This window comes from Phoenix dactylifera, chromosome 2, assembly GCF_009389715.1.
Source record: "Phoenix dactylifera cultivar Barhee BC4 chromosome 2, palm_55x_up_171113_PBpolish2nd_filt_p, whole genome shotgun sequence".
NCBI lineage: Eukaryota > Viridiplantae > Streptophyta > Magnoliopsida > Arecales > Arecaceae > Phoenix > Phoenix dactylifera.
This window is the reverse complement of record NC_052393.1, coordinates 9,979,462-10,006,159: the sequence shown is the minus strand read 5'-3', so window position 1 is coordinate 10,006,159 and position 26,698 is coordinate 9,979,462. Positions and strand designations below refer to the sequence as shown.

The following is a 26,698-nucleotide window of genomic DNA, read 5'->3' as shown; positions in this document are numbered from 1 at the left end:
CTAGACTTTTGGAGTCCTCACATATACCACCCCTTCAGTGCATTCTGTGCTACAACTACCCATATGTCAGCCAATAAAACTTCGAAGACAATCAGTTAAGCATCATTTGATTACAAAAAAATTTAATAATAATAACTAGAGCAGTCGGAACAAAATAAAGGATGGTTTGGATGGAAAACATTAAGATACACTATTTACCAATAAGAACTAAGCATTTAATCTTCCCTGATTATTTTCCATCCGCTGGTTTAATAATCAGCGACCATCATGATTCTCATAGTGGAAACAAGCATACTGAGGATATGCCAATTCAAATTCCAGAACAGGCATACAACATGGTTATACTAAAATGAGTATAAGCTGTTTTTAGTAGAAGCCAGAGACACCTTTTTTTCAGAGTGGGGAATTGCACCATGCAAACAAATATTCACTCGATTTAGGCAAAATTTACCAATTTATCTACGCACCATGGAACCTTTTTTTAGGCTCAAACAGAACTATCAAATGCTGTAAGGAACCAAATTGATATTGCTTTTAGCCTCCCTTTTGAATTTAGATGTCATGAATACATGATGCATTAAATCTCATTCTGAGCTCCTTATGGGGATAGAGACATACTAGCATTACTGGAAATCCACATTTTAGATTTAATATCATCATGAAAAGTGATATGCATAGGACAGCAACAAATAAAAATAAATCCCATGCTAAATTCTAACACCAAGGCGCACACTAGTTGAAGAATACACACTCATCCACAACTCCACCGTATAACTCCATTCAACATCAGCAGTAGATGAAGCTTGTTGCCTTCCTTGCCAAATTAAATGCTCAACCAACCTAGAGCTGCTAATTCTACATCCAGTATGTCAATCACTGACCTTGAATGCAATGGAATTGAATCCATGCTGAAGACCCTCATACATATCAAAAATAAAGTGCTTAATACAATGTCATGTGCACAGGTCCAAGCCAAAAAAAATGTTTTCAAAGGCAAAATACTTGACTAATAGACACACAGGTGAGAAGCTTAATCCCTTTTAATTTAAATAGGTTCTCACATATTACTACATCAATACATGCATTGTGAAGAAAAAAAAAGTGAAATTTCAAAAGAATTACTTAACCTAGATATCTGACTCAGTTAATAAATAACAAATCTCGATTAACCAACATCCTTTTCAGGAATAGGGTGCATTACAATGGTTTATGTCCAAGCCAAACATCAAGATGGCTGCTATCACAAAATCCAGAACCTTAAAAAGTAAAGCTAGCAGGTCATGTATCAGTGCATTTACTCACATTATTTATTGTGTGTGTTTTTTTTTGTTTATTTAACACTAAGTTTATATAAGTTTGAACCCTTGTGTATAAACCAGCTTTGATTAGACTCCCGTATGATTTTTCATAAAAATGGAAGCCAGAGAGGTGGTATTCAGAACAGGCAGGAAAGAAATCTAAGGAAAAATAGCAAGGCAGGATTACATTTGGGTGACTTATTAATATAATAAATTCACATCTGCTGATACCAATGTCTTGTGAAATATAATATTAAGGGTGAAAAAAGATTTCATATGGTATGCAGATTTCCATAGAATCTCCGCACAACAATCCCATAGGCTCAAGTAGACATTTCAGCAAATAATATCTGGGCATTTAGAGGCATATAATGAGAGTGATGATGATGATGATGATCACAGGAGCACCTCATGACATCAATCCTCGAGCTTTCCTCCATATTTGCTATTATGTAACTCAAATATAAGGAAATCCAATCTTCCGTATTTCATGACAGCCACACAGCTCGTGAATGACTAATTACACAAAATTATTTATTTAGAGAATAAATATAAATTACACAGGAGGTAACACAAAATGCGAGTCTCATGGTTTAGCATATCTAAGCAATAAAACAGCCTTGCTAGAAACATGATTTTCCCTGTGGGGAGTTCGAACAAATGAAAACAGAATTTCAGAAAGGTTAATCAAATATGACCGCTAGTCATTGATGGCACAGTTATGATCAAGAAAAGAGAGAACAACATTATGTTAGTTTCATTTTATATGTCAAGCATTGCAGATGTTGTATACAACAATTGACCCGATAATTAAGAAGTGTACAAAAAACTATCAATGTGATGATTTTACAAGCCAACGGCAAGCAATGTTGGGAGAATCAATCCATAATAAATTTCATCTAGCATAGTGTAGCTGTGATAATCATGTGTGAACTGCTGACAATGGCTTTATTTTGTCCAGCAACTTCTCAGCCTCTATGAACCCACCCAATGGCCCCAAAGGGGTATACTTCAAATGTTTCCATCTGTTTATGAAAAAAAGCTGCAACTTATTAGTGCACACTTCTGTTCCTCAAGGATCAAGGCAGAAAAATTGTTTTGCACATTTAACAGTACCCTGGTATGAATGGTAGTGCCAAACAGTGAAGATGCAGATGGTCAACACTGTTAAATGGAGGCTGATGAAATCCAAATCTGCAAGATGGTGCTTGAAAATTAAGGAATGCCATATATTTTAATGTATCAAGACTGCCAAAAATGTGTTAGTATAGATTTTCTACATGCATTTTTCCTCTCTTATTAATGTTTCTACAGTAAGGGTGAGTCTCTTCTAAGAGCAAGACTGCACATAGTGGGCAATTTCCTTTTGCTATTATAAAATTTTTATAATCAGATTATTATTATCAGATTAAGTCGCCAAAAGTCTGCCTTGACACCAGCCACTAAATCCAGCAGCATGCCACTGGCGGATAAACTCACTGAAAGTAAATGAACCTTATAGTGGACGTCTGCAAGATGTCCATCTATGACAAGTGTAAAGAAATCTGGATAGCTGACTTGCTGAAGTGAACCATCAGCTTCACCAACATAAGTCCTTCCATTTGTTTATTTCTTTTAACCATATCTTTAAAGAGATCGATGAAAATCCTAAGCAAATCTTATCGCCCTATACACTACATAGATTAACTTTTCTTGAATTCCATATGTATATTCTACGTCAATAGAAACCATATCAGGATCATTTACATATTTTCAGAGTGTTTCATCAGTTGAGATATGGTTGCAAGCAAGGTTCGCCTAACCAGTACCAAGATTTGTACCGGTTGGTAGGTGGTCCATACCATACCGTTCTGGGACGTATCTTTTTTTTTTTTTCAATTTCAAACTGAAGTCGGCAAACCATTTATCGACTTCAGCTCAAAAAATGGCAAAAAGAATTACAAGACATTCCATGTTTCGAAATGAAACAGAGGAACCCCCTCCCGACTTCACTTCCTCCCTCCCTATCTATCTCTCTTTTTCTCTCTCTCCATCTCCCTCTCCCTCCATTTCGAACCAATGGACTGAATGTGCCGCTAATCAACCGGTTTGGTTTCGTACGCCCCGAATCAGATGATTCAACACGATTCAGCCATCCATGGCTGTGAGGTTATGGTTTGCAATCTTCTCATCAATTTTTGAAGCCCGAAAACCACTTTTCTCTCAAAATTTCTCATCAATGACCAAAACAATAGTTACAAAAATCGCTTAAAGGAAAAATATTGCACCCATGCTCCTAATGCTAAGTTGTAATTCTGTCAAATATGCCGAAAAATACTCAACAGTTTCTCTATGCAGACCTTTTCTTCTCATAAGGTAGGGGGCAACCAATAAAATTCCTTGGCCACTAGCAATTTTTCAGTCTGAAGTTCCTCCATCAGGTACGTGCATAAGGTATTAGCAATAAAATTCCTTTGGATGCCTAGTAATGAAGTTTCTCCATCAGGTACATGCATAAGGCATTAGCAGAGTAATTCAATAATCTTCAACAAATCCTAAAAGCTTGCACATTCTGAGTCAATTTCATAAGCTCTGACTACCCCCCCCACCCCAAAAAAAAAGGAGGCAAATAAACGTAAAAGATGTGTTTTGGCTAGAAAATATATATTTAATTAAATGAACTAAAACATATCCACTCCATTTAGTTGATGATAAGTATCATAAAAACACATGAGTACAACAATAGAAGGAAAATAAAAGGCTTTCTTAGAATACCTATATAGTTTGGATTCAGGTGTGTCTCTCTGCAAAAGAGTTTGCCCCACATTCAACATGTGACTTACTAAAAAGGATACAAAAAGAGCATGTTAAGTTAGTGGCAAGTGTAGCGTGAACAGCCTGCAGTTGCATGATTTGTTCAAAATGCATAAATATGAACTAATTCAGAGTACATATCAAAGTACCTAGTTGATAATCTTCTGTTCTTTTTCGAAGGTCTTTGACAGTTGAAATGTGCTCTATAGGTATAACCAGATAATGCCTATCCAGGAAATCAGAAATCAAATAGTCAGAAACAAAGATGACAGAGTCAACAACTTACAATGTGACATCATCTAACTAAATCAAAACGGCCATGAAGTGACCAACATTTGATGATGTCAGGCCATAACGATAATCAAAATGAACAAACTATAAATCCACTTTGCAAACTTCTAAATAATTTAGTCCTATCATAACTCATTTCATATTGAGACTCATTTATCTTATGACGTGCAATCAACTTAATATCAAGTCTCCACACTTCTAATCCAAATCAGAAAGTAGCATCGGTAGTTTAACTAATGTTCTGATGTAATTGCTGATAACAATAATGTCTAACACCAAAAGAGCCTTATCTAGATAATTCAAAAGGACCAATGTTCGAAAACATAGTATAAGTGGCTTGCACGGTGCACACCTTGGAGAAAAAAAGGGGGAAAAAACACGAACTCCTTGAAATAAAAAAAAAAGAAGCGATTTTGGTTAATGAGACGGATAATAAATGCCGGGATTTATTTTTTTAAACATTTATCTATTTTTCTGAATTTCCAAGTCTTTTTTTTTTCAAAATTCCTAAAATGTCGAAGTTTTCCCATTTGTAGTGCTCTTATCTCATTACAAATTACTGAGTCATGTAATTATGAAGACGAGGAAACTCTAGAATGCGGTCTTCAACAGAAAGCTGAATCGATTCCTGACGATTCTGAAGGTATTCCACATAAGTATAAGAATGTAAATTGCGTACACGCAAACTCGCAAGGAGAGCTACAACATCTAAAGATAATTCCCTCCAAATCAAAAACTCCAACAACCTGTGTCATTAAGAATCTATTGTTCACTAAAATCATCTAGAACGATAGACATCGATTCTAAAGCAAATCTTTTGAAAAAATTATAAAGCAGAAACTTCCCAAATACAGGAGGCCAGAGGGTGGGAAAAATCACCTGAACGCGGAAGGATTGATGTCGGGGAAGGCAACAACCTTCTCGTCCTGTTAAAATTACGAGGGAAACATAAGGGAAAAAAAGAGGAAAAATAATTCGAATCGGAAGAGACAGGAGGAGGAGGAGGGGAAGAGAGATCCGACGGTGTAGAGGAGAGGAGTGGAAGTCGACGCCCGTGCAATCTGGCAGAACACACACGGCTTCGCTTTTCCACCAGCCATGGCTCGCCTGCCCCCACGACCCGGAGGCTCTGTTTCTACCCTCCCCCGAGCTCTCGTAGACTCCTGATGCCTTATTTTGCCCCCCACCCCCCGCCTTTTTTTTTATTTTTGATGTGGGTCCCATCAAGATGCTATTTGCGTACAACCGGCGGTGAGATTTCCAGTCGTGGAGACGTCCATCGAAAGGACCTTCTGTAGTCAGGGCAGCTCAAAGAACAGCAACTTTTATTAGCGTTTGCGAGCGTTTAACTACGAGTTCTCGTAGGTTTGCGGTGCGGAATTTCTTTCTTAGAACGCAAAGCAGCAGAAGCTCCTGTAGGGAGGTTAAAAGGTCGCTTGCTTCTTTTCTGTATGCTCTGTGACGTAAAACAATCTAATTTTGCAAACTAGCCAATACAGCCGATGGGGAGGTAAAGTAAAACTGTAAATCACAGAAGAAGCTTCTTAATTAACGAAATAAAAAAGCAATCTTCACGTAACATTACTCATTCAATCGAAACTGTCATCACATCCCCTTGTAACAACCAAAACTGTAACTCAAGAGCATGCTTAGAAGACGATGCAAGACTCCTTGTAACTACATAGAGAGCGAAACTCTCTTTTCACAGAGTTCTGGGCTTCTGATTGTAGAAGGAGACCCATTCACGGTTCTAATATTAACTAAATGACTCGCAGAAGCGCACAAACTAATATTAACCAGGCAGCAGAAACTACAGTGAGTTTTTTACGTCAAATACCTTCACGTAAAGTCCATCCCTGCTCGGCAGGAACTTTGCTTTTCCTGATCACAAAATTGGAGTTTAAAAGCCCTAAGAAAATCCGACAGTCAGTGACTCCAGAGCATGAGGCTTCTGAATCTCAGACCAGTGGGTTTACCTGAGCTTACAAGAAGGCATTTTACGGGAAAAAAAAATCACTCCGTAAAATCCTAGGAAATGCCTAGAAATGTTGTCATGTTAGCCTACTTTGCATTCACAGCCAACAGAAATCAGATCTCAAAAGAAATCACTGTATTCTGACTTTGAAAAAAAAATAAATTTCCTGTTTGTTGAATCAATAAAGAAAGAACAAAGCAAGCAACGAGTGCTCGTATGTTTCCTGCATTAAGCCCTGAATCACATAACTGGATTGTGAAATATTAAATAAATAAATTTCTCTCAATCTAATATCCGCCAAAATATCAGGACATGTAACAGCCAAGGTGATCCGTTTAGAGCATTATCCGTTTAGTCCCTGTGCTTACCAGTAAAAGTCTCCACGTTTATTCTTTTCCATTGGAGCCCAAACCTCCTAAAGATTTTCAATCAGACATACCGCTTTCATTATTCAGCAATTCCGTGACATGAATATGAGAGGAAACAGTTTCTTCCACACAACTTTAAAACAAAAGTAAAATAAAAGGATTCTATTCTTTTTTTTTAAAAAAAAAAAGCAAAATAAAGGAAAGATAGCTACATTCTCACGGCTAAATAAATGAAACCAACAGTACAAGCCTTGCTTGAAAAGATCATTATCAAACTTTAGTTGTATGCCGACATAAATATACTCCTTGCTTTCTTGAAATATGCACCTCGTGAGGTCCCCAGTTCAGTGAGTCCAACTAGTTTTACGCGGATCTCTAGTGCTGCTTCCACCAAATAACATCAATATTTACATCAAGGCTTGAATACAACATTGTCTTCCATTTAATACTTCAGGATTCAGATTTGTCTCAGAGGCTTGAATTAAACCATGTGCATGACACACACACACGTCTGTAAAAAATCATTTGATCTTGCGACATATAAAGGGCATTCATGATCCTACAAAAAGGATGGACTGGCTTGAGTTAAAAGTATGTGCATGACACATGGAGTTTGTGAATTATCAATTGATCTTGCAATAAATAAAGGATGTCCATCAACTATTCTACAAAAAGGATGCTCTGTTTTATTTCATTATGAGCATCAAGTACAAAAAAGTGACAATTTTTTGAAATACAAAAATGACACTGTATTCATGAAATAATATTTGGCAAAGCAATAGAGGGAGCAATAATGCTTATGTGCAGCACCTCAGAGCATGACGGCATGCAAAATTTTTTGCAGCACCTCTGTTACTTCTTAATCAACAGTATTCAAAATTGATGGACCGCTTGTGGGATTAGCAATTCATCAGTGTCATCAACCACCACCTGTTGTACAAACCAATTATGAGATTATTAGAGGCACGTTGCTCATACTACAATACCATAAATGAAGAAAAAGAATAGTGGGAATGAAACCTGGCTTCTGTGGCCGCTGAATGTGTATTCCACTAGTAGCTGCTTAGGCTGGCCAGGACAGGGATCACAGAAACCCATTATTCCTGACTTCTTTATGCCCTCATGAAGCTGCACATATTCATGGTTAGAACCATATGATAAAAATGCACACTATAAAGAACTGTTTCATGACATATACGAAAAGGAACCCAACTGTTAAGTAGTTTATTATTAACTTTTGTAGCACCCAGAGAGAGAGAGAGACAGAGAGAGAGAGAGTAAAAGTAGTAGTCTTCAAGAATGGAGTCAAAAGGTAATAGAAAAAGCAATCTTTTAAACTCCCTCAGACTGCTTTTAAGTAACAAATCAGCCAGAACATTAATTAATATAATCACATTGACAAACTTGATCATGTTTGTCAACAAAGGTTCATGCTCCTGTTAACAGTGACTACAAATTTCCATGTCAGCTCTTTACAAAAATTATTGGTTTCCTCTAAACAATAACTGTTTGACAGTAAGATAACTCCCTTTGCTCGCTTGGAAGTGTCGGCATTTTTTTGGGAGAACAAAATTCCTTAAATCCTCCCTACTGCCAGTACTCTGTCTGCCGATTAGGCACCCTCTTGCCTATCACCATTTTATGATACCAGTTCTTACTGTTGCTGTGCTACTAATATTAGGCAATTAATAACTTGAAAATTCTTTGTCATAAAAAAAAGTGGATGTGTTTGGCAAGCATAACCTTCCACTAAAACCTCTTCCCATTGTTGGATTTGCTTGTCAGTTGCAAAATACATAATGTAAGAATCATGCCAACCAACTATGAAGCAAGGTGCCTACTCTTGCACAACACAAACCATAATCCAAATTGCAATGTCTTCCGACACTCTGTTGACAATGTTCATAGGACCAAATTTTACAAAAGAATAAACATTGCCAAAATTTGCCCAAACTTCAGAACGTAGGCCCCCATATTAAGTGTTCTTACCAATATGGCCAGAGAAGGCAAGGCAAAACAGCCCCATCTCCAAAGAAACTAAAGAAGCTAGCACTAAAGTTCCTCTAGGCCTCGTTAGTAAGAGAATGAGATTGAAGACACATTGTTCCCTGTGTAGATGCTAACAACCATTTTGCAACCATATATCCAAATAAGGAATTTGGCGCCCTTGGATGAAGCTAGAGACTAGAAAATTATCTCTCTGTTTGTTGCTCCTTTCCTCCAGTAAATATACATCCTCAAAAAAAATGATAATTCATCTTCCATCATCCAACAGATAAGCTCCAAAAGGAGCTCTCATAATTCATTTTCTAGGGTAAAATGATTGTAAGCCACCCCAAAAAATAGCCAAGGTGACCTGTCTTCCGTCACCTCTGGAGACAAGTCCAAATGCCGTAAGTCCATACACGGCAAGCCATACAATGACTGGCCAACTCCTTTTCTTGCTTACACACGTAACATGAAGGATGAAATTAACTTTTAATGTGCACTTCTGAAAGTAATTTAACATAAGGTTCAAGTTATGAATGCCAGCCAATAATAATTTTCCATCTTCATGGGCACATAAACACTCAACATAAGCATGGTAGGGTTCAGAGGGAAATCAAAGAAAGATTGAAAGAAAGGTATGGCCAAAATATGTAACATGCAGGCCAATGTGACATTTACAATACAGTCCCATGAAAGGATGTTATTATAATTCCATGTGTGAGTCATTATGTGGATTTACACATCAATTCCCCCATCCAACAGCATCTCTCTCCCCCCCCCCCCCTCCTTCCTTTCTCCCTCCCTCCTCTCCCCCCATCACTTCCCATGTGTTGAGACATCCCACAAACATGGGAACTAAGCATCTTAAACATGCCTTAGATTTGATTACTTAATTCAGTCTAACAAATTCTACCTTCTTCGAACCGCTTCCTATTATCCAGCTTGTGCAAATTGTTCACTGAATTTACATTACATAAATGATTCAAATTCATTCACTCGATAACGATGGTGTGAATTCCATGTACTGGAGTAAATGATCCTGAATAGGTTTGAAGTGTATGCAGGAACTGTTTTAGGTAGCAATCTGCACCATCCATAACGATCTTAGTAAATTCAATGAATAATAGTTATATGTGATCCACTGGCAGAACATATCATTAATTTTCACATATTTCATAATAAAAAAGGAGAACTGAGAGAACCATAACATGATCAGAATTCTAGGTCAGAATCATTAGAATCATTGAAAAACTAATTACATCACAGGAAGAAAAAAAATGTATATAGAGACATCACATAAATCAGCAACATACCTTAAGCTGTCCAGCCTCAGTCACCAAAAAGTTCAGTGGTAATGTTACATCTAAGACTTGCGAAGCCACGTCATCATTCACCTCACCATGCTCATTGCCTACTCTAATAGCTTTAAGGTTTCCATATATGGCTCTTGTAATAACCAATCCATCCTTTTCTATTTGTTTATTTTTCTTCCTGTTGGATACATTTTCTAGTAGCTTCTGTGCTTTTTTAGCTGCCTCCCTTGCTTCCTGAACCTTCATATAAACAAAAAATGAACATGCCTGCCTTGTCAGAGGAACTTAAACCTACAATGGAGGCATAAGAGAGACTACAGATTTAACTATTCTGTAAAGGAATATGAGTAAACACAAAGAACTTGCATAACAATTTGTTTATTTATTTATTTAATCTGAGATAACATATAGAGCTACAATATCAGGAAACTATAAAGGAAAGTATGCCGAAAAGAATCAACCCAGCAATTATTATCTTTCATTACAATTACTAATTGTTGGTGGGGCATAGCATGGTAGACATGCTACAACTATATATTTCAGAATAGCACAATGTCCATATTTTTTTTATCATTCATTTATTCACTGCATGAGCCTGAATAAGTATTATCAACAGAATTTGCATATATGAACCCCTACCTGTGGTCAAAAAACGATCTTTAAATCAATGTAACAATTCTACATTGCTGAAAAAAATGAGTTGTTCTTAATTTTTTGCTTAGCAGTACGATCCTCCAAAATATCCTCGATAAACAAATTGATCAAGAATTATTACATCATTTACAGGTTATGCATGTATCCCATGATTTATTCACAACCAATTCAAGAAACTTTTATGAATTACAAACTAGTAATGATAGACTGCACCTGGCAGAATTGTTTTTTGTTTACAACTTATTGTTCTTGTGATCCAGGACGATCTCCAGCACTCGGGAGCTCTCAGTTAAGCGTCTCGGTTAGATAGGGCTCGACGAGCCCGAGTTCCATGCAAGAGGAAGCTCGACGTGCCACACACGACAAGCGGGAGACGTGCCACTCACGATGAGTGGGAGACGTGTTGAGTCCCATGCGCGACGAGTGGGGGGAAGCTTGATGTGCCCGAGTTCCATGCATGACAAACCTCTCTGAGCCATCCCGCATCATGCACGAGTTTCATTGAGCGAATGGGCGTTGCGAATACGTGGGACGCAGGGAGCCACAACAAGCGGGAGGAAGAAACCTCTTTTCTGAGCCATCCCGCATCATGCACGGGTTCCGTTGCAAGGATGGGCTCCTTTGCGAATACGTGGAACGCGGGGAAGAAACCTTTCTCCAAGCCATCCCACGTCATGCACGGGGGCCGTCGCATGGACGTGGGACGTGGGACGTGGGACGTGGGGAGCTGGTGCCTCAACGTGATGGCCCGAGTCTCACGATGGGGAGTTCTTTTTTGAAGTGAGACGGGAGTGTTAACCAGAGGGGAGGGGAATAGTCCCTGCAACAGGGAGAGCCACGGGATATGTGAGGGGTCTCCCCATTAAAAGAAAAACCCACTGTTCTTCAAACGGCTCTCTCTCTCTCTCCTTCTTGCTTCACGATCAGGACAAAAGCTACATGTCTACCTCCCTTGTTCGGATCATCTTGCCTCTCCAATACTTATTTTCACACATCATACCAACTTTTCAAACTTTTGATGAGGCTTTGGACTTTTTTCAGATTTTGAATCTTTATCATAGCGCAATCGTTCCTCGAAACTGAAGTTGTGACTAAAATTATGTTATATTCATCATCTGTTTATTAATTGCATGACTTTGAACGAGCATTAGTAAAAAGTTTGAATGTGTGGACCCTGTCTGTAACGACATGTTAGTCCTAGAACAAGTCCATATAACCTCCATGTAGATCGACAAATAATAAACAAAAATTAACTCCAAGATTCAAATGTTGTTAGGACATAATGATTTGGCCTAACAACAAACAAACAATGAATGAATAAAAAGGATTTTAAAGTTCTTTCAGCACGGTACTGGTTACCAAAAAGTACTTGGTTTGTCAAACACACACTCGCATAGGCCCTCACAAACCCCCCACCCCTCCTGCCTCCATTTAAGCCCCGGCGTCCTCGTCAGTCTAAGGGTCTAAATCCGTTCCAATTTAATCACAAGCACTACAATCGGCCAATGGTCAGTCCCAATGGACCCGCGCTGCAGTATCCCCTAGTCTATATAGGCCACAGGCTGAGTCCGCTCTGATACCACTTGTAACGACCTAGAACTTCTTCCAAAAAAGGTAGCCGAAAAATATATATTTGGGTTCCTTGGTTCTGTATAAGTACCCAATGCATAGCTGATGTGGGACTAAATACACGCCCGCATGGGCCCTTACACATATAAGACCTTCATCAGCTATACATTGGGTAGATCTTGAGTATATATATAGGACCAAGACATCCAAATAATACCTTTCGACTAGCCTTTTTGGGTGAGGTCTTGAATCGTTACAAATGCTATCAGAGCAGACCCAACCCATGGCCTATGTGGATTAGGGGACACTGCGACATGGGCGCATTAGGGTTGACTGCGAGCAAATCGTGGTGCATGTGATTAGATTTGTAATACTTGTAGAAGATTTGCATGAATTTATACCCTTAAGCTGGTAATAACGCCAGAATTTAAATGGAAGGAGTATGTAAGGACCTTTACGGACATATGTTTAGTTTTATATCGGCTATGCACCATGTAGATCTTTGGTACTTATATAGAGCCAAAGAATCCAAATAATAACTTTTGGGTAAGGTTCTGGATTGTTGCAAATGGTACCAGAGAGAACCCAGCCTATGACCTATATTAACTAGGGGACACTGCAGCACAGGTCTATTTTTTGGCTGACCGCGAGCTGATCATAGAGTTTGTGATTAGATTTGTGGTACCGATGACTGGATTTAAATAGATTTGGACCCTTAGCCTGACAAGAATACTAGAGCTTAAACGAGGATGTAAGAATCAATGCGGGTGCATGTTTAGTCCCATATCGGGCTATACAATGGATAGATCCTGGGTATTTGTATCGGATCAAGAAATCTAAATAATACCTTTCGACTAGCCTTTTGTTGACAAATAGTATTAGAGCAAACCCGATCCATGGCCCATATGAACTTGTCGATACTACAACACGGGCTAAACATGGTGTTCGTGTTTGGATTTGAATAGATTTGGACCCTTAGCTTGACGAGGATGGTAGAACTAAAATAGGAGGAGATCCATGCGGGCATGTTTAGTCCCACATTAGTTATGCATTGGGTAGATCTTGGATACTTATACAAGACCAATGAACTCAAATAATATCTTCTGACTAACTTTTTGGATGAAATCCTGGATTGTGACATGATATCAGAGCGGACTCGGCGCATAACCTGTGCACTAAGGAGCACCGTAGTACGGGTCTATTTGGGTTGACCAGAAATTGATCGTTGTGTTTGTAATTGGATTTGAATAGATTTAGACTTTTAGCTTGGCAAGGACATCATGGCTTAAATGGGAGGGTATGTGAGGATCGTATAGATATGTGTTTAGTCCCATAGTTGAAAGATCTTAGGTACTTATATAGGAAGATCTTGGGTACTTATAAAGAACTAAAAAATTCAAATAATATCTTTCAGCTAACCTTTTTGGGTGAGGTCCTAAGTCGTTATAAATAGTATCAAAGAGAACTCGGACCATGGCCCATGTGGACTAAGGGACATTGTGGCACGAATCCATTAAAGTTGACCACAACAGATCGTGGTATCTGTGATTGGCTTCATGGTACTTATGAATGGATTTGCATGGATTTAGACCTTTTACCTGGCAAGGATATCGGAACTTAAATGGAGAAATTATGTGAGGATCTTTGCGGACGTGTTTAATCCTATGTCGACTATGCATTAGGTAGATCTTGGATACTTATATAGGGTCAAAAAATCTAATAATATCTTCTGACGAGCAGCCTTTTTGGATGAGGTTATGGATTGTTACAAATAGTATCAGAGCAAACCCAACTCATGGACTATGTGGACTAGAGGACATTGCATACGAGTCTATTTGGGCTAAGAGCTAATCGTGGTGTTTTTGATTGGATCCGTAGTACATATAAGTAGATTTGAGTAGATTTGAACCCTTAGCCTGACAAGGATGCTAGAGTTTAAATGAAAAAAATATGTGAGGATTCATGCGGGTGTGTTTAGTCTAACATCAGCTATGCAATTGGTAGATCTTGGGTACTTATACTAGATCAAGGAACCCGAGTAATATCTTCCGACTATCCTTTTTGGATGAGGTCCTGAATGGTTGTCCCATAGCCCACTAGTCCCAAGATCGAAACTTGGCTCTGATGCCATTTGTTACAACCCAAAACCCCACCAAAAAAGGCTAGCCAAGAAGGTATTATTTGGATTTCTTAGTCGTGTACATATACCCAAGATCTTTCCCGCAAATAATCCATTGTGACTAAACACATGCCTGCACGATTCCTTCACAGTACTGTCCCGGCATGATGCATGCCAGTTGGCATAAGTCAGCACTTGAAATGATGATGGACACATTATCCAAGATTGAGGACTCCTCCACAAAACAATCAATTGTTTGAATCTCGAAATCACGATGAACATTAGCATGCCTTCAACAACCAAATCAGTCAATCACTAGAATCTAGCAAACTAGCTGCTAGTTGACATTATGTGCTTAAAAATTTGGATCAGAGTAAAGGGATATCATAAAGTTTGTGTTCTTTGAATCCCTGCAACCCAATAATCAATCTAAACACAAGAATGTTGGATTTTAACTAGATTTCTCTGTGCAAGAGAAAAGTACTCAAACTAGCTTTAATGGTCCATGTTTTGACAGCTGACCTTGCATTGGTCATCTCTTTTGACTTTTCAATACAAAAGATGTTGTATAGGATAACAAATAATTATACACGTGCGACAATATTTTGAAGGCCATGATAAGAATTGCTCCTGAGTTTGAATTATAGTATGAAGAAAAGAACCTAAGATTTAACAATGTAAATCATGAGAGAGGTCTTGCAAAACTTGAAATAGCTAACAGACCCGAAGCATATCATTCAAAATAAAATATGTTTTGGACTATAAACTTATGACTTCATCAAACAGAGGAATATTATTACTTACTACAGGTTACCTAGAGTTTACAATATAAGTTATTATTATTGCATATCATTCAATTATATCTAATAATAACATCTAGAAATAATACCCAAGACTGCAAAATCTTAGCAGATATGGATTTAGTACATTATAGGCATCAATAAAGTGTAATAAAAATGATATTCTACAAGCTTGTTGGATGTCATGTTTAATCGATGCTTCTACTCCAAGTTGGTCCATTTATCTTCATGCATGAATCATATAGTAACTCGATTAAGTTCTACATTATGACCAAGGTCCACAATCTCAGTACCGATACGGTATACCCCTTATCGAAATAGCTCTCTAATAATTTTTCTTAATTTTTATCTGGTATGCCTCAATACAAGTCGGTACACCTCGATATAGGGCGGTGCGTCTCGGTACGGGGCTTGTACCGACTTAAAATTAAGTTTCGTACTAGTTTCCTCCATGTATGGTATGGTATGCCTGTACCGGATGGCATGGGGCGGTACGGTAGACCATGATTCTGACAATATGTAAGAAACAAGAAAAAAAATAACAACACAAAATTTATTGATCCTCTTAACTACCTGAACTGATGACTTCTCCATCTTCTCAAGTGCCTTCCATCGCTCCCGTCTACGATAGTAAGGTTTCACAATATACGTCTGCAAGAATGTTGTTAGAACAACAATTACATCCTTGCTAAAGGTTATGGTAAAATACATGCATCTAGTACAAAAGTTACTATGAAGTATTAGCTTTATTGCTCATGCACGCGCACACAGAAATCAAAGGATGACAGTTCTATGCCCATGCGCGCACACACACACATAGATATTAAAGAATCTCAGAGAAAATAAGTAGTCAAAATTACAGGAGATATCCAGCTTTCTAGAGCCAGCTACTACCACTGAACAGCAGAACAGCTAGAACATTTGCTTGACATAATTGTGCACTCACACTATGGAAAGAACTTTCAAATAGTTTGTTATATGAATAGTTGTTCATTATGGCTAGTAAAAAAGGGGTGACACCTAGCTTACCCAGAAAAAAAAAAAAAGATGATGCCTTTGACTAATTTTAAGAGCCTATCTGCCCATTCTTTCAACTGGAACGTTTAAATAAACAATAGGAATGCATTTTTGATGTATTGTAACTAGAAGCAATAAAAAGAAAAAAGATCAATAAAAAAAACAGATTTGAGATCTAATAATCTCCTTGTAATGGTCTAACAGGTCTACTTTTTTACAGCATTGTAGTCAATGCAAATGTCATCCACTAGAATACAATGTACTTGTCGAACATTAATACTGCATGAGAAAGTACATAGGTATTGCAACACATTCTCACTATTATATTATACCAACCTTGAGATAACCGAGAAATTTAAATGAGTGCGATGCATGTTGTCTTAGAAGCTAATGTCACCTCTCATCTCACATAACTACATAAGCATGAAAATTAGTGTTGTCAATAATTGGCCTAAAACCAACCTGATTAAGTTGTAATTAGGTTGACTTCTTGATCTAGCTACCCCAATTTTGACCAAATACAATTACACGATGCTTAATTGGGGAGGCCAGATTTAAATCAACCGAACCCAGTGTCAATATACTCACATATAGATATCATATAAATTGTATAATATATATTAGTTCATAATTTATTTATAATAAATATAAATTAAAATGTAAGTCTAGCTCACCTAGTCAACTTTAGCCCACTGCCTCTCTGTTTTTAAAGTTCACTTGGCCAGATCAAAGGAGTCTGGAGTGTAATGTAGCATTAGCAATAAAGGGCACAACTATGGGGCCAGCCTTCGTCAATGTGGCCCATCAACATCAGGAAAAGCATGGATCCAACAAGGAGAAGCACCAACATGGAGTTAGTGACACTAGCACAAAGGGGTACCCAAGCAGGCTCACCAACAGTAGGGGTGGAGGGGTTGGAGAAAGGTGGTAGATCATTGCCAAGGCACCTCTAGTTGGGGAAGAGTTCTCTCACCCTCTCTTCCTTACCCTTTCCCTGTCTCATTTTCTTCCTAGCCAACCAGCTGCCTACCACTTCATCCGTCCCCCCCATCCCAATGATGCACCGTCCTTGCCCTCTAACTCTCCAGCCCATCCCAACCCTTACTGGCCATCCCTTCTGTAGGGGCTATTCTAGCCCTCACCTAAACCCCCCCCCCCCTCCCTTTCTCCCCACTCTGCCATCCCAATCATCACCTTCCATCAGCCTTCTTCTACCACCCAGCCATCACACACTCTGCCATCCCATCCCAGTTTGCAGTCCCACCAATTTCCCAGTCTCTTGTTGCAACCACTGCCTACATTGAGCCAAAAACCTAACCCTTAAAAACTATGACCAAAAATGATGACATAAAGCTGATTGTCAGGTTTGGGTTGGATTTTTGAGTCAAATACCTTAATTTACACTAGATCAAGTTCAACGCTTATCGGTTTGCCATGTTAGGTCATGTGGGGGGTTTTAGAACATGAATCCCACTCCAAGCAACCAAACCTAATCAATAGGTCAGCATTCCGATGTCAACTCTTAAAGATTCACATGACTTATCTATCATTGGCTTGACCTACTTAACTGATGTCTCGTAATCAGAAACAGAACATTTCCGTGTTTGAGAACATTGATGTGAAAAAAGTGCTAAATATTTAAAAGCAATGCTACAGAGCTCCAAACAGTTAGGAGCAAAGGAACATCTTAACATGCTACAATCAACACTACCCTCCAAATATTGTCCGAACTTTTATCTTCTAACGTGCTATGAGCGAAAGGGAGCATAAAATTGTGGAAGGCAATAAACAGTATGAAAAGCCATGTGAGAAAGATATAGAACCTTCAGAAGAAAATAAAGTGATGAAGGTATTATCAGCGTGCTGGTTGCAACTAACGAGTTCAGCTGTCTGGAAAGCAAGACCTGTATGTATTTAACTGATGATAAATATGTGAAACACTGATAAGGCACAGATTATAGAAAATTTAGAAACTATTTGAACTATCAAGGTGTGTCACAATCTGAACTACGATAAAAAAGTTCTCCAGATCCCAAACATTCAGGACATCTAACATACAAAGTCACACAGAATCAATATAAATCAAGAAAAAAAAAGCATTCTAATAAACATGAACTAGGCCAGAATCTCAAAAATTTGCACATGGTGAACTATATTCAATTAGATAATATTCTTGTATGTGCCATAAGGCCTTGTGCTTATGCTGAGTTACATAAGTTTTTTGACTGGAGGAAGAGACCTGACATGTATCAAGAATCTAAATACATATACTATGTAAGTAGATGATATAGATATTATTTCTTTTTAGTTTTTACTGTTTAGCGGTTAATAACATGGTCCAACTATGGGTGCTCTCACTTGTCACAGCAAGGAACATTTTCATTTTGGGTATTTTCCTTCAGCTGTTCCATAACTTCGTCAAACTTCAGAATCATAAACATCCTTAAACCACATGATAGAAACCCCTAGATTACTTGAGCAATTGTTAGGCATTCATCACTTTCTCTGGAACTGCTTTTCCTTATATGATTATAATCATGCAGCAGGCATCCAGATGAGTAATAAAGTTGAAACCTATATAATAATTGTTAATTGTGACATTAGTCGACTTACCTAGAAGGGGCACATTTTCTTCATGTCACTACAAAAATGTATGGACATTGGCTAATAACTTGTTCCAGGAGATGTCAGCTAGTTAAGTTTGCGACATTTTTAATAAGTCCTTAATATATCAGCATCAGAAAACTAGTCTATAAGATCTAATGCTTTATTTTTCTTTAGGTGATTAAGTCCTACTCAGATTGTACAAGGCAGCTAAGCCAGCACCCTTTCAGCCCTATAGCCTAGCAGTTAGCGTAAGTGACAACCCACAGGACTTGATCAACCCACAAATTGCTCTTGACCATGCTACCAATTTTTGTCCACAAATTGCTCTTGACCATGCTACCTATTTGTGTCTCTCTGTGAATCCCAGCAGTTTTGCATCCAAGACTGTTCATGCACCTGCTGCATGCCTTGATCACAACATAAAACACATCCATTCCCCCATTTCCAAAATAGGTATTTGAGAATACCACAGAACCACATAATGTGGAATCCAACACATGATCTCTACTTAAGCAGGCAGGTGCCAGACCAACTAATAGCGTTTGGAAGATGAAATTTTTTTTAGGTAGTTAGCATGAATTTCCAAGTCCTCGAAAGGAATAAAATAAATTCAAGCAACAAACCTTGTGCTATTTAGTTGAAGTATATGAGATACAGGGCCGAAGATAGCAACTAAAAGACAAAGGAATGTTTATTTCTTTGATACTTTTAGAAAGCTCTACAGGCATTGGCATGGACTGAAGTAACAGTCTGCACTGGTCATACAATCCCATACCATACCATATAGGTAAGCTATTGATACTGTTATGCCCCTGGGTACTACACAGTACCCCAACATGGTACAACATGTCATTTCTGCTATGCCAGCACCAGCAGGTGTACCATGTGCTGGTACAGCTCCGATCCAGTTCATGTACAAGTATTAGTGCTTTAGATCATGGTGCCACATGTGTATGTTACTTTCTGTAAATACATATATTACCATACAGACACAAATCACACTTTAGTTTCATACCGTACCAAGCAAACAAAAGAATGCAAAAATGTGACAGATAGGTAGATATCTGCAGAGAATAGATAAAGCTCAACTTACTGGAATTATTAGCTTTTGGCCCCCACGATGTAACTCAAACCTCCAAGAGATTCCCTACAGAAAATTTATAACAAATACACTTAAAACAGATGGAACAGTGGACATCTCCATCCAGTTCTTGGCAAAATAAGATTTTTCTTACTGAAATGAAGATACATGATGACTGTTGCACCAAACTCAATCAACAGTTAACTAAATAGTTTATAGTCCAGAATCCAAAACAATTTGACTAAAACAAAACAGTTAAATGAGAGATATAAAATCAGTCCTGAATTTTATATTGATCCTCTATTGTTTGTGGCTCTAACTTGCTGAAATGCTGATTTGATGCATCTACCAACAGCTGAGGCAGAAGACAAAATTCAACACCATATCCTCCACGAATGGATCGAATAAAAATTGAATTATGACCTTAAATTTGTCATGCATTTACTTTTCCTGGAAAAAATTACGAAGAATGATGGTAAATAGCATCTATACTTGCCATTCTCACACGTTTTTCATTGAGATTGTAGTGCCATAACCATTTCTAGGATCCCTAGCCATTGCCTAACACTTTGTCATGGGATTTAGGTGGAAATAGAGATTTCTGATAGGAAGCGAAAATTTCCTTAGGCCTTGCAGATGAGATTTAGTGAAGGGCGAAAAGGAAGAATTCGTAAATTAAGCTATAAAGACTTTATAGTACATACTGACATACAAGAGAGGCAATAAGTTCACAAGACTTTTTTTTTTTTTTTTTACCAACAATAACCTGTGCTGCTAAAAATTCAATTACGTAGATCAAAATACTTGAAAACTTACAGCACAGACATCCCATGCTTCATCATATTTTACAGCGCTGTGAGAAAATGTTACAATTTGGGAAGGACATGGAGTGCCATGTTATTAAGAGGCGATAAAAAAATAAGCATCCAAATGCATGCTATGATTCTTGACTTAATGTGGAATTGACTCGGAAGATATCAACTAGTCTATGGTGTAAGCTCTGGATGTAAGACACATGGATAAAGGCAAACAGATAAAGAACAAGGTGTCTGGACAAAATATAAAGTATGAGATACCTTTGGACGAGGATGTTCTTGATAAATAATTGATCTATAATAAGGCTAGCTTTTAGCCATGAAGTGAGAAGCATAGAACTATCATGGAAGATAGATATTTTCCATGTGTCAATGAGATATTTATAACAGCAATTACAAAAAACCTGTTGGATGTTACAGTTGTTCCCAGGATTCACCCAAAGGTCCAGGAATGCATTCTTCTGACTTACGCAAATGTAATAAACGAAAAGAATCCATGAGCTAAGTGTCTACACGTAATGTATGAAGAACATTCCAATTATAATGTTTTATACATGCATATTTCAGTTGCCATACATGTGATGTAACAACTTGCTTAGATATGCAAATTCAGAAACACAAAACATGATCCATGACATATAAAGAAAGAAAAAAAAAAAACAGAGTAACTGGTAGGCTGAAGCATCAAACCAAATAAGAATAAAAGAAAGGTAATTGCATGCAAAAACTTGCTTAGATATGCAAATTCAGTAACACAAAACATGATCCGTGACATATAAAGACAGAAAAAAACTGAGTAACTGGTAGGCTGAAGCATCAAAACAAACAAGAAAAAAGAAAAGTAATTGCATGCAAAAATTCAATCACCTGAATGCCTATGTTGTAGAGCATCCGTACAGTACTAAAATCAGATATGCGTCTTCCACCCCCAATTTCAAAGTCAAGAGCAGTGCTGCAAGTCCAATTTAACACATGAAGAACCAAAATATCATTACATACTATTATTCAATCAGCAAAGAGTCCCTCCTTGATAATATGATGTAGTGGAAAAAAATAGATATAGTTTAGCAGCATGTCTTTTAATATGAAAATGTACGTAAAGATCAACAAGCACAATAATTTGATACTTCTGGAAATGAATTGAAGCTTGGTTTCTCTACAATCAAGGAAAAATAATACTGTGAATTTGATAGGCTCATCAGAGTTCTTCATATGTATCTAATGTTGGCAAGACATTTTCTTAAGTTCTATAAACTTAATAATTCTTAGCAAGATTCATCCATTAAACCTCTTCTACTAAGTGGAATGATTTTACTTAAAGGAGTCAATAAGCCTTTTTAACGATGAAAGGAAACTAAGGAAAATGAAATTTAAGCATGTGCTGCAAATAATTTACAAAAATAGAAAACAGTCAAAAAAAAATAATATATTAAGTAAATGAATTCATAAAACAATGATGAAGATTTAGGAGGATATCGCTGACTAGAATGCCAATATTCACAAACAAACTTCATCTAATATAACTTGTGACATACAATGGCATGTACATGTTATGCAGGACCAGCAGAGGGTGGCCTATGTACTACATGAAGATGGATCTCCACTCGCAAGGTTAGACAAAAATCAGAATTTGAGTGACAAGATCACCTTATCATCCTATCACAGAGAACAGGATTCAAAACAAGGCATATATTTAAGTCCTACACATATCCAATATGACTTTTAAAGCTGAACATTGGTTTCGAGCATCCCTGAGGATGTGAGGAAACTGTACCTCATAGTTTTACAAGATTCCAGGTACGGCTGTAGCTGACTACCAAGTAAATCTCAGGTTTCAAATGTTGGTCTTATATATATATATATATATATATATATATATATATATATATATATATATATATATATATATATATATATATATATATATAAAAGATGGGCTCTGTGCTTCTCGAGAGGACAAGTTTCTACCCATCTCGAGTCTAAAATCAACAAAGAGACATCCAAATTAAAGATCCACATCATCTTTTCATATTCTCTAACCTATACATCAAGTGAGTGCAAAAATGATCGGTTAAAATGATATGAGAAATTGTTTTGCTATGATCTAAGCATTAAATCTATTGATTTTCCGTCTATATATGTTTAAAATGTGTAGAGCATGATCAATAAGATGGATTCTCAACTTAAATGTTTTATCATATATTTTAGCATGCTAGTACAATGAAAACCATCCATTTTTGTCTCTGCATGATGCATAGGCTAGAGAACACCAAAATAAGTGATAATTGGTTTCAACACATTTTTAGTAGTATAGATCATGAGCAGCAATAGGGATCTTCAATTTAAATGCCCCATTATTGATTTTGGACTCGAAAGGGATAGATACCATCATCCTCCAAGAGAAGCATAGTCCATACATGCATACATACATATATGCATGCACCCATCCAACCATCCATACATACATACATCAATTCATACATACATACATGGGTCATTTTACATACACATGTAGCTTGATGGAAGAAGAAATAGACAATAGTTACCAACCTGACATAAATCACCTAATCCAACCCATCAATCACATGGGTCAAGCACAAGTACAGCAAACTCAACCTGCTGGCAGGTCGGGTCATTTTAGGGCCACAGAGTTTCAACTAGTCATGTCAATATTATATAATCAACAGTCCCATTCTGAATAGATACACTCTGTTGGCTATTCGTTCAGTTTTTACATGGGAATTAAAAAGTAGGAGAGTACCAACCATCTGTAATGCATTAATCATTGAGACTTTCAAGCAGAGCATTTATTACTTATTTGAAAAATAATAAAATTGTCTACAAATTACATCATAGAAATTACTTTCTTTCACAATGTTATTTTGACATTAGCATGTAGTGGTTACTATGTTATAGCTTGTTTGTTTACAAAATGTTATTAGAAGTAGCAACAGATAGCTGAGAGGATTTGTAGTGTCATAAGTTTGTAAACAATAAAAGTTTTTGAAATGTTGAAGTGAATTGACTAAGAAGCACAAATTGACACTTTATACACTTGAAACAGCTAAATCATATTGAACTTCAGTATAACTCGTGAGGCTAGGAGCATATGATGTAGGAGAGAAAAGAAGAGTAGAAAGCCATGTTGTTATATAATAAAACAGGCATCTTGTTATAACAGATAGGACAGCATACAATTGGTCAGGAAAATCTAATTTAAACTGCATCAGAAAAATTCATATACCTTCCAATCCTACAAGCAACTCTGCCATGAGACTTGGAAGAAAAATGATAAGTATAATGGCCTGATGTGCCAAAAAAACTCGTCCCAAACTGCAAGACAGAGAAAGTCCATCAAATACTGAATCAATGACATGAACTCACCAAAGCTCAAGATGGACCAGCAAAAATTAGTATAAAAAGAATAAATGCTGAAGGTTTCATGATAATTCGTCATAAGAGCAACAAATACAGGATAAAGACCAAGAAAATGTAAACATGTTTTGATCAGAGAAGATATGTAAGATTGTATCAGCATCAAACTGATATTTTTCAGTAGGAAAGTCCTAAGTGACCATGGATCTCTATCACATGAAAAAGATGACAAGGATCAACAAAGAAATAAGCATAAAAAGCATGAATGACCAGGTCAATGTAATGAAGCACTTTAAAAAGATTGCTGAGATCAAGAAAAGGAAATCAAGAGATTACAACCTCATACAAGTTTAAGAGAAAGTGGCTAATCCAATAACAGTGCAGTCCTAGTAAACAGAATGACCTTGTAGTTTTTCCAGTGCTGATAGAAAAACTTCAAGGTTCAGCTACGCACTAGAACAATCATGCTTGCATTTAAATGCAAATGGCTCATCACTTCCTCTAAAGCGCTTAAGAGAGCAAATCAAATTTCTATTTATCAATGATAGTTGCTACATTAGATTTTCTGAGATATGAAAAATGAAGAAAATAATGCTCCATGTAAAGTTCAGGCTATAATGGGTTCCAATTTCAGTTCAAACCAGATGATTAATCAGATCTTATTTCATTTTATGTAAAAGATAAGCATAAGAGGGTCAGAAAACATTCTGTATAAGATGTGAAAGAGAAGCAGATAAGAGATAGAAGAATATTACTTCAAATGGGGAACACGTGCACTCATAGGGTGCCCGATGGGGAGGGGAAGGAGGGGGGGAAGAGAGAGAGAGAGAATGTTCTGAGAAGGAAAGAGCAGAAGTGTGAGGGGTGGGTGGGTGGATGGGGAGACTAACTAAATAGGACAAGGAAAATTCTTGTGAGAGAGCATATGAGATTTCTCCAAAAATTGACCCATCCAACGCATCAGTCATAGTTCTATTGCCAGGGGATGAGATTAATGATGTATGTAGGTAGGGTTGGACATGGGCCCAAGCAACGCCCTCACTTGTCTAAGAGCCCCACATAGTCTTCCTTTCTCTTGTCCATTCCCTATGCCAAAATTTCCATCTCTTTATCTCCTCTTCCTTATCTTGCCAATGGCGCCGATGGCACCGATGATGTAGTGATCTGCAGCAGGGATGGTGAGTTGGGTAAGGTAGCAGCAATATCATATTCGATGCTATGGAAGTAGAAGAAGCTGGTGAGGAAGAGGTGCAAGAGGGGATAGAGAGCATGGGGGAGGAGAGGGGGAGAGCACCTAGTGGGAGGCCATAGAAGCTGATTAGGGGACTGGGGGTTGGGGATCCACGACGTAGGCAATTAGAATCAAAATCGAGATCTAGGGTTAAGAGAGAATCAAAATTGGCTCTAGGGTTCGCATAAGGATTGTAGTTGTGGGCAATGAACAGATGGCTAATGTGAGCTCTCTTCTCTCCTCTTCTCTTTCTCCCCCCTACCCTTCCCCTCGACGGTTGAGATACTTGACTTCTTAGGTCAGTTGGGCTCAGTTCAAATCGAGCCCTTTGGGCTTCAAGTTTGGACTCGGGCTTAGGCTAGAGCTTGAAGAGAATTTTCGAGCCTAGGCCCTGCTTGAAGCCTGATATTTTTTCAGGCCAAGTTCAGGCAGCATTATGTAAGGTCATTTTGAATTGAGGAAAAGCCCATTGTTGTTTTATTTCAAACTTTGGATATAAGACTAACTATTACCTATCATTTTCCTATTTTTAGTGAATGATTTTCATCTTTCTTCTTACGGCAATATGAAGTCTCCTCATATGGGCATCAATGTCCATAAAAGCGTAATATTTTAGATATAGCTTATGAACGAACTCAATCACAGCCTCACTGTCATAAAATAGCTAGTTTTGAATGTTCAACACCACTAGGGCAAATGACTTTCATATGGACATGCAAGCTTTAATTTTAAATTAGAGCATATATATCATTTTTGAAGCAAGGTAAATGCAGCACCAATTAAAGACAAATTGAGAGAAAATGACTTAGATGATTTGGACATGTACAATATAGGCTGAGAGATGTACCATTATGGAGTGATTTGATACATGTAGAACAAAAGAGTGGTAGAGGTAGACCGAAAATCATGCTAGATGAAGTAGTAAGGAACGACTTGATATTGTTACATCTTTCAAAAAGTATGGCCTAAACAGAGAAAAATGGAAGAAAAGGATTCATGTAGCAAACCCCAACTAGTTTGGGATTAAGGCTTAGCTTAGTTGAGTATATCATCTTTGAGACATGAATTTCTGGATACTTCAGCTCTCTAGCATTCTTACTATGTTGAAACTTTTGTTGGAAGAAGCAAGAATGAAAATGAGATTTCAAGTGAGTAACTATGAGGTGGGATGTTAAGAACTGCAAACCTACTAAGACATAAAAAGAAGGCAACATTAAGTTTATCTTAATGAGCACATGATTAAAATACATCATCCACAAGGCGGGCATATATGCACATTATCATCATCCACATTCAGCCTAAGAATAAAATAGGGAAGATAAACCAAGTTGTGATGTATTTAACATTAAAAACATTCTCGTCCAATTTAGGATACGATAACGTTATTGGAAACAAATTCCTAA

At 37.5% G+C, this 26,698-nt stretch overlaps 2 protein-coding genes across 4 annotated transcripts in view; both read right to left on the bottom strand.

Moving 5' to 3' along the window:
* Positions 1–2,020: 2,020 nt before the first annotated feature.
* On the bottom strand, positions 2,021–5,565 carry LOC103705125 (bifunctional adenosine 5'-phosphosulfate phosphorylase/adenylylsulfatase HINT4). The gene is made up of 6 exons (XM_008788742.4): positions 5,405–5,565; positions 5,262–5,308; positions 4,241–4,317; positions 4,053–4,119; positions 2,415–2,492; positions 2,021–2,323 (listed from the first exon to the last, which is right to left on the bottom strand). The coding sequence occupies exons 1-6, from the start codon at positions 5,480–5,482 to the stop codon at positions 2,221–2,223; spliced, it is 450 nt and encodes a 149-aa protein (XP_008786964.2). The 5' UTR covers positions 5,483–5,565; the 3' UTR covers positions 2,021–2,220.
* Positions 5,566–6,872: 1,307 nt separating this feature from the next.
* The window catches only part of LOC103705124 (chaperone protein dnaJ 13), a 30,586-nt gene continuing 10,760 nt past the window's right edge, over positions 6,873–26,698 (bottom strand). Inside the window, exons 6-14 of one of the 3 annotated variants that reach the window (XR_005509213.1) lie at positions 23,934–24,022; positions 21,557–21,641; positions 19,887–19,940; positions 18,010–18,090; positions 15,749–15,820; positions 10,028–10,267; positions 7,746–7,853; positions 7,536–7,655; positions 6,873–7,284 (exon numbers count right to left, since the gene is read on the bottom strand). Coding sequence is in view for 1 of the 3 variants with exons in the window: in XM_008788740.4 (XP_008786962.2) it covers positions 7,599–7,655; positions 7,746–7,853; positions 10,028–10,267; positions 15,743–15,820; positions 18,010–18,090; positions 19,887–19,940; positions 21,557–21,641; positions 23,934–24,022 (792 nt within the window). In the remaining 2 variants the exon portion in view is untranslated. Of the gene's footprint in view, positions 7,285–7,337; positions 7,656–7,745; positions 7,854–10,027; positions 10,268–15,742; positions 15,821–18,009; positions 18,091–19,886; positions 19,941–21,556; positions 21,642–23,933; positions 24,023–26,698 lie in introns of those variants that run through there. The other 2 variants (XR_603742.4, XM_008788740.4) reach the window with 2 other exon arrangements.

Bases quoted from the DNA above. Each gene is read 5' to 3' on its own strand.
- LOC103705125 (XM_008788742.4), bottom strand. From the start codon at position 5,482: ATGGCTGGTGGAAAAGCGAAGCCGTGTGTGTTCTGCCAGATTGCACGG. The intron at 4,120-4,240 runs GTACTTTGATAT...TATCCTTTTTAG, and splicing joins AACAGAAGATTATCAACTAG to TAAGTCACATGTTGAATGTG. The intron at 2,324-2,414 runs GTACTGTTAAAT...TTTCATAAACAG, and splicing joins GCACTACCATTCATACCAGG to ATGGAAACATTTGAAGTATA.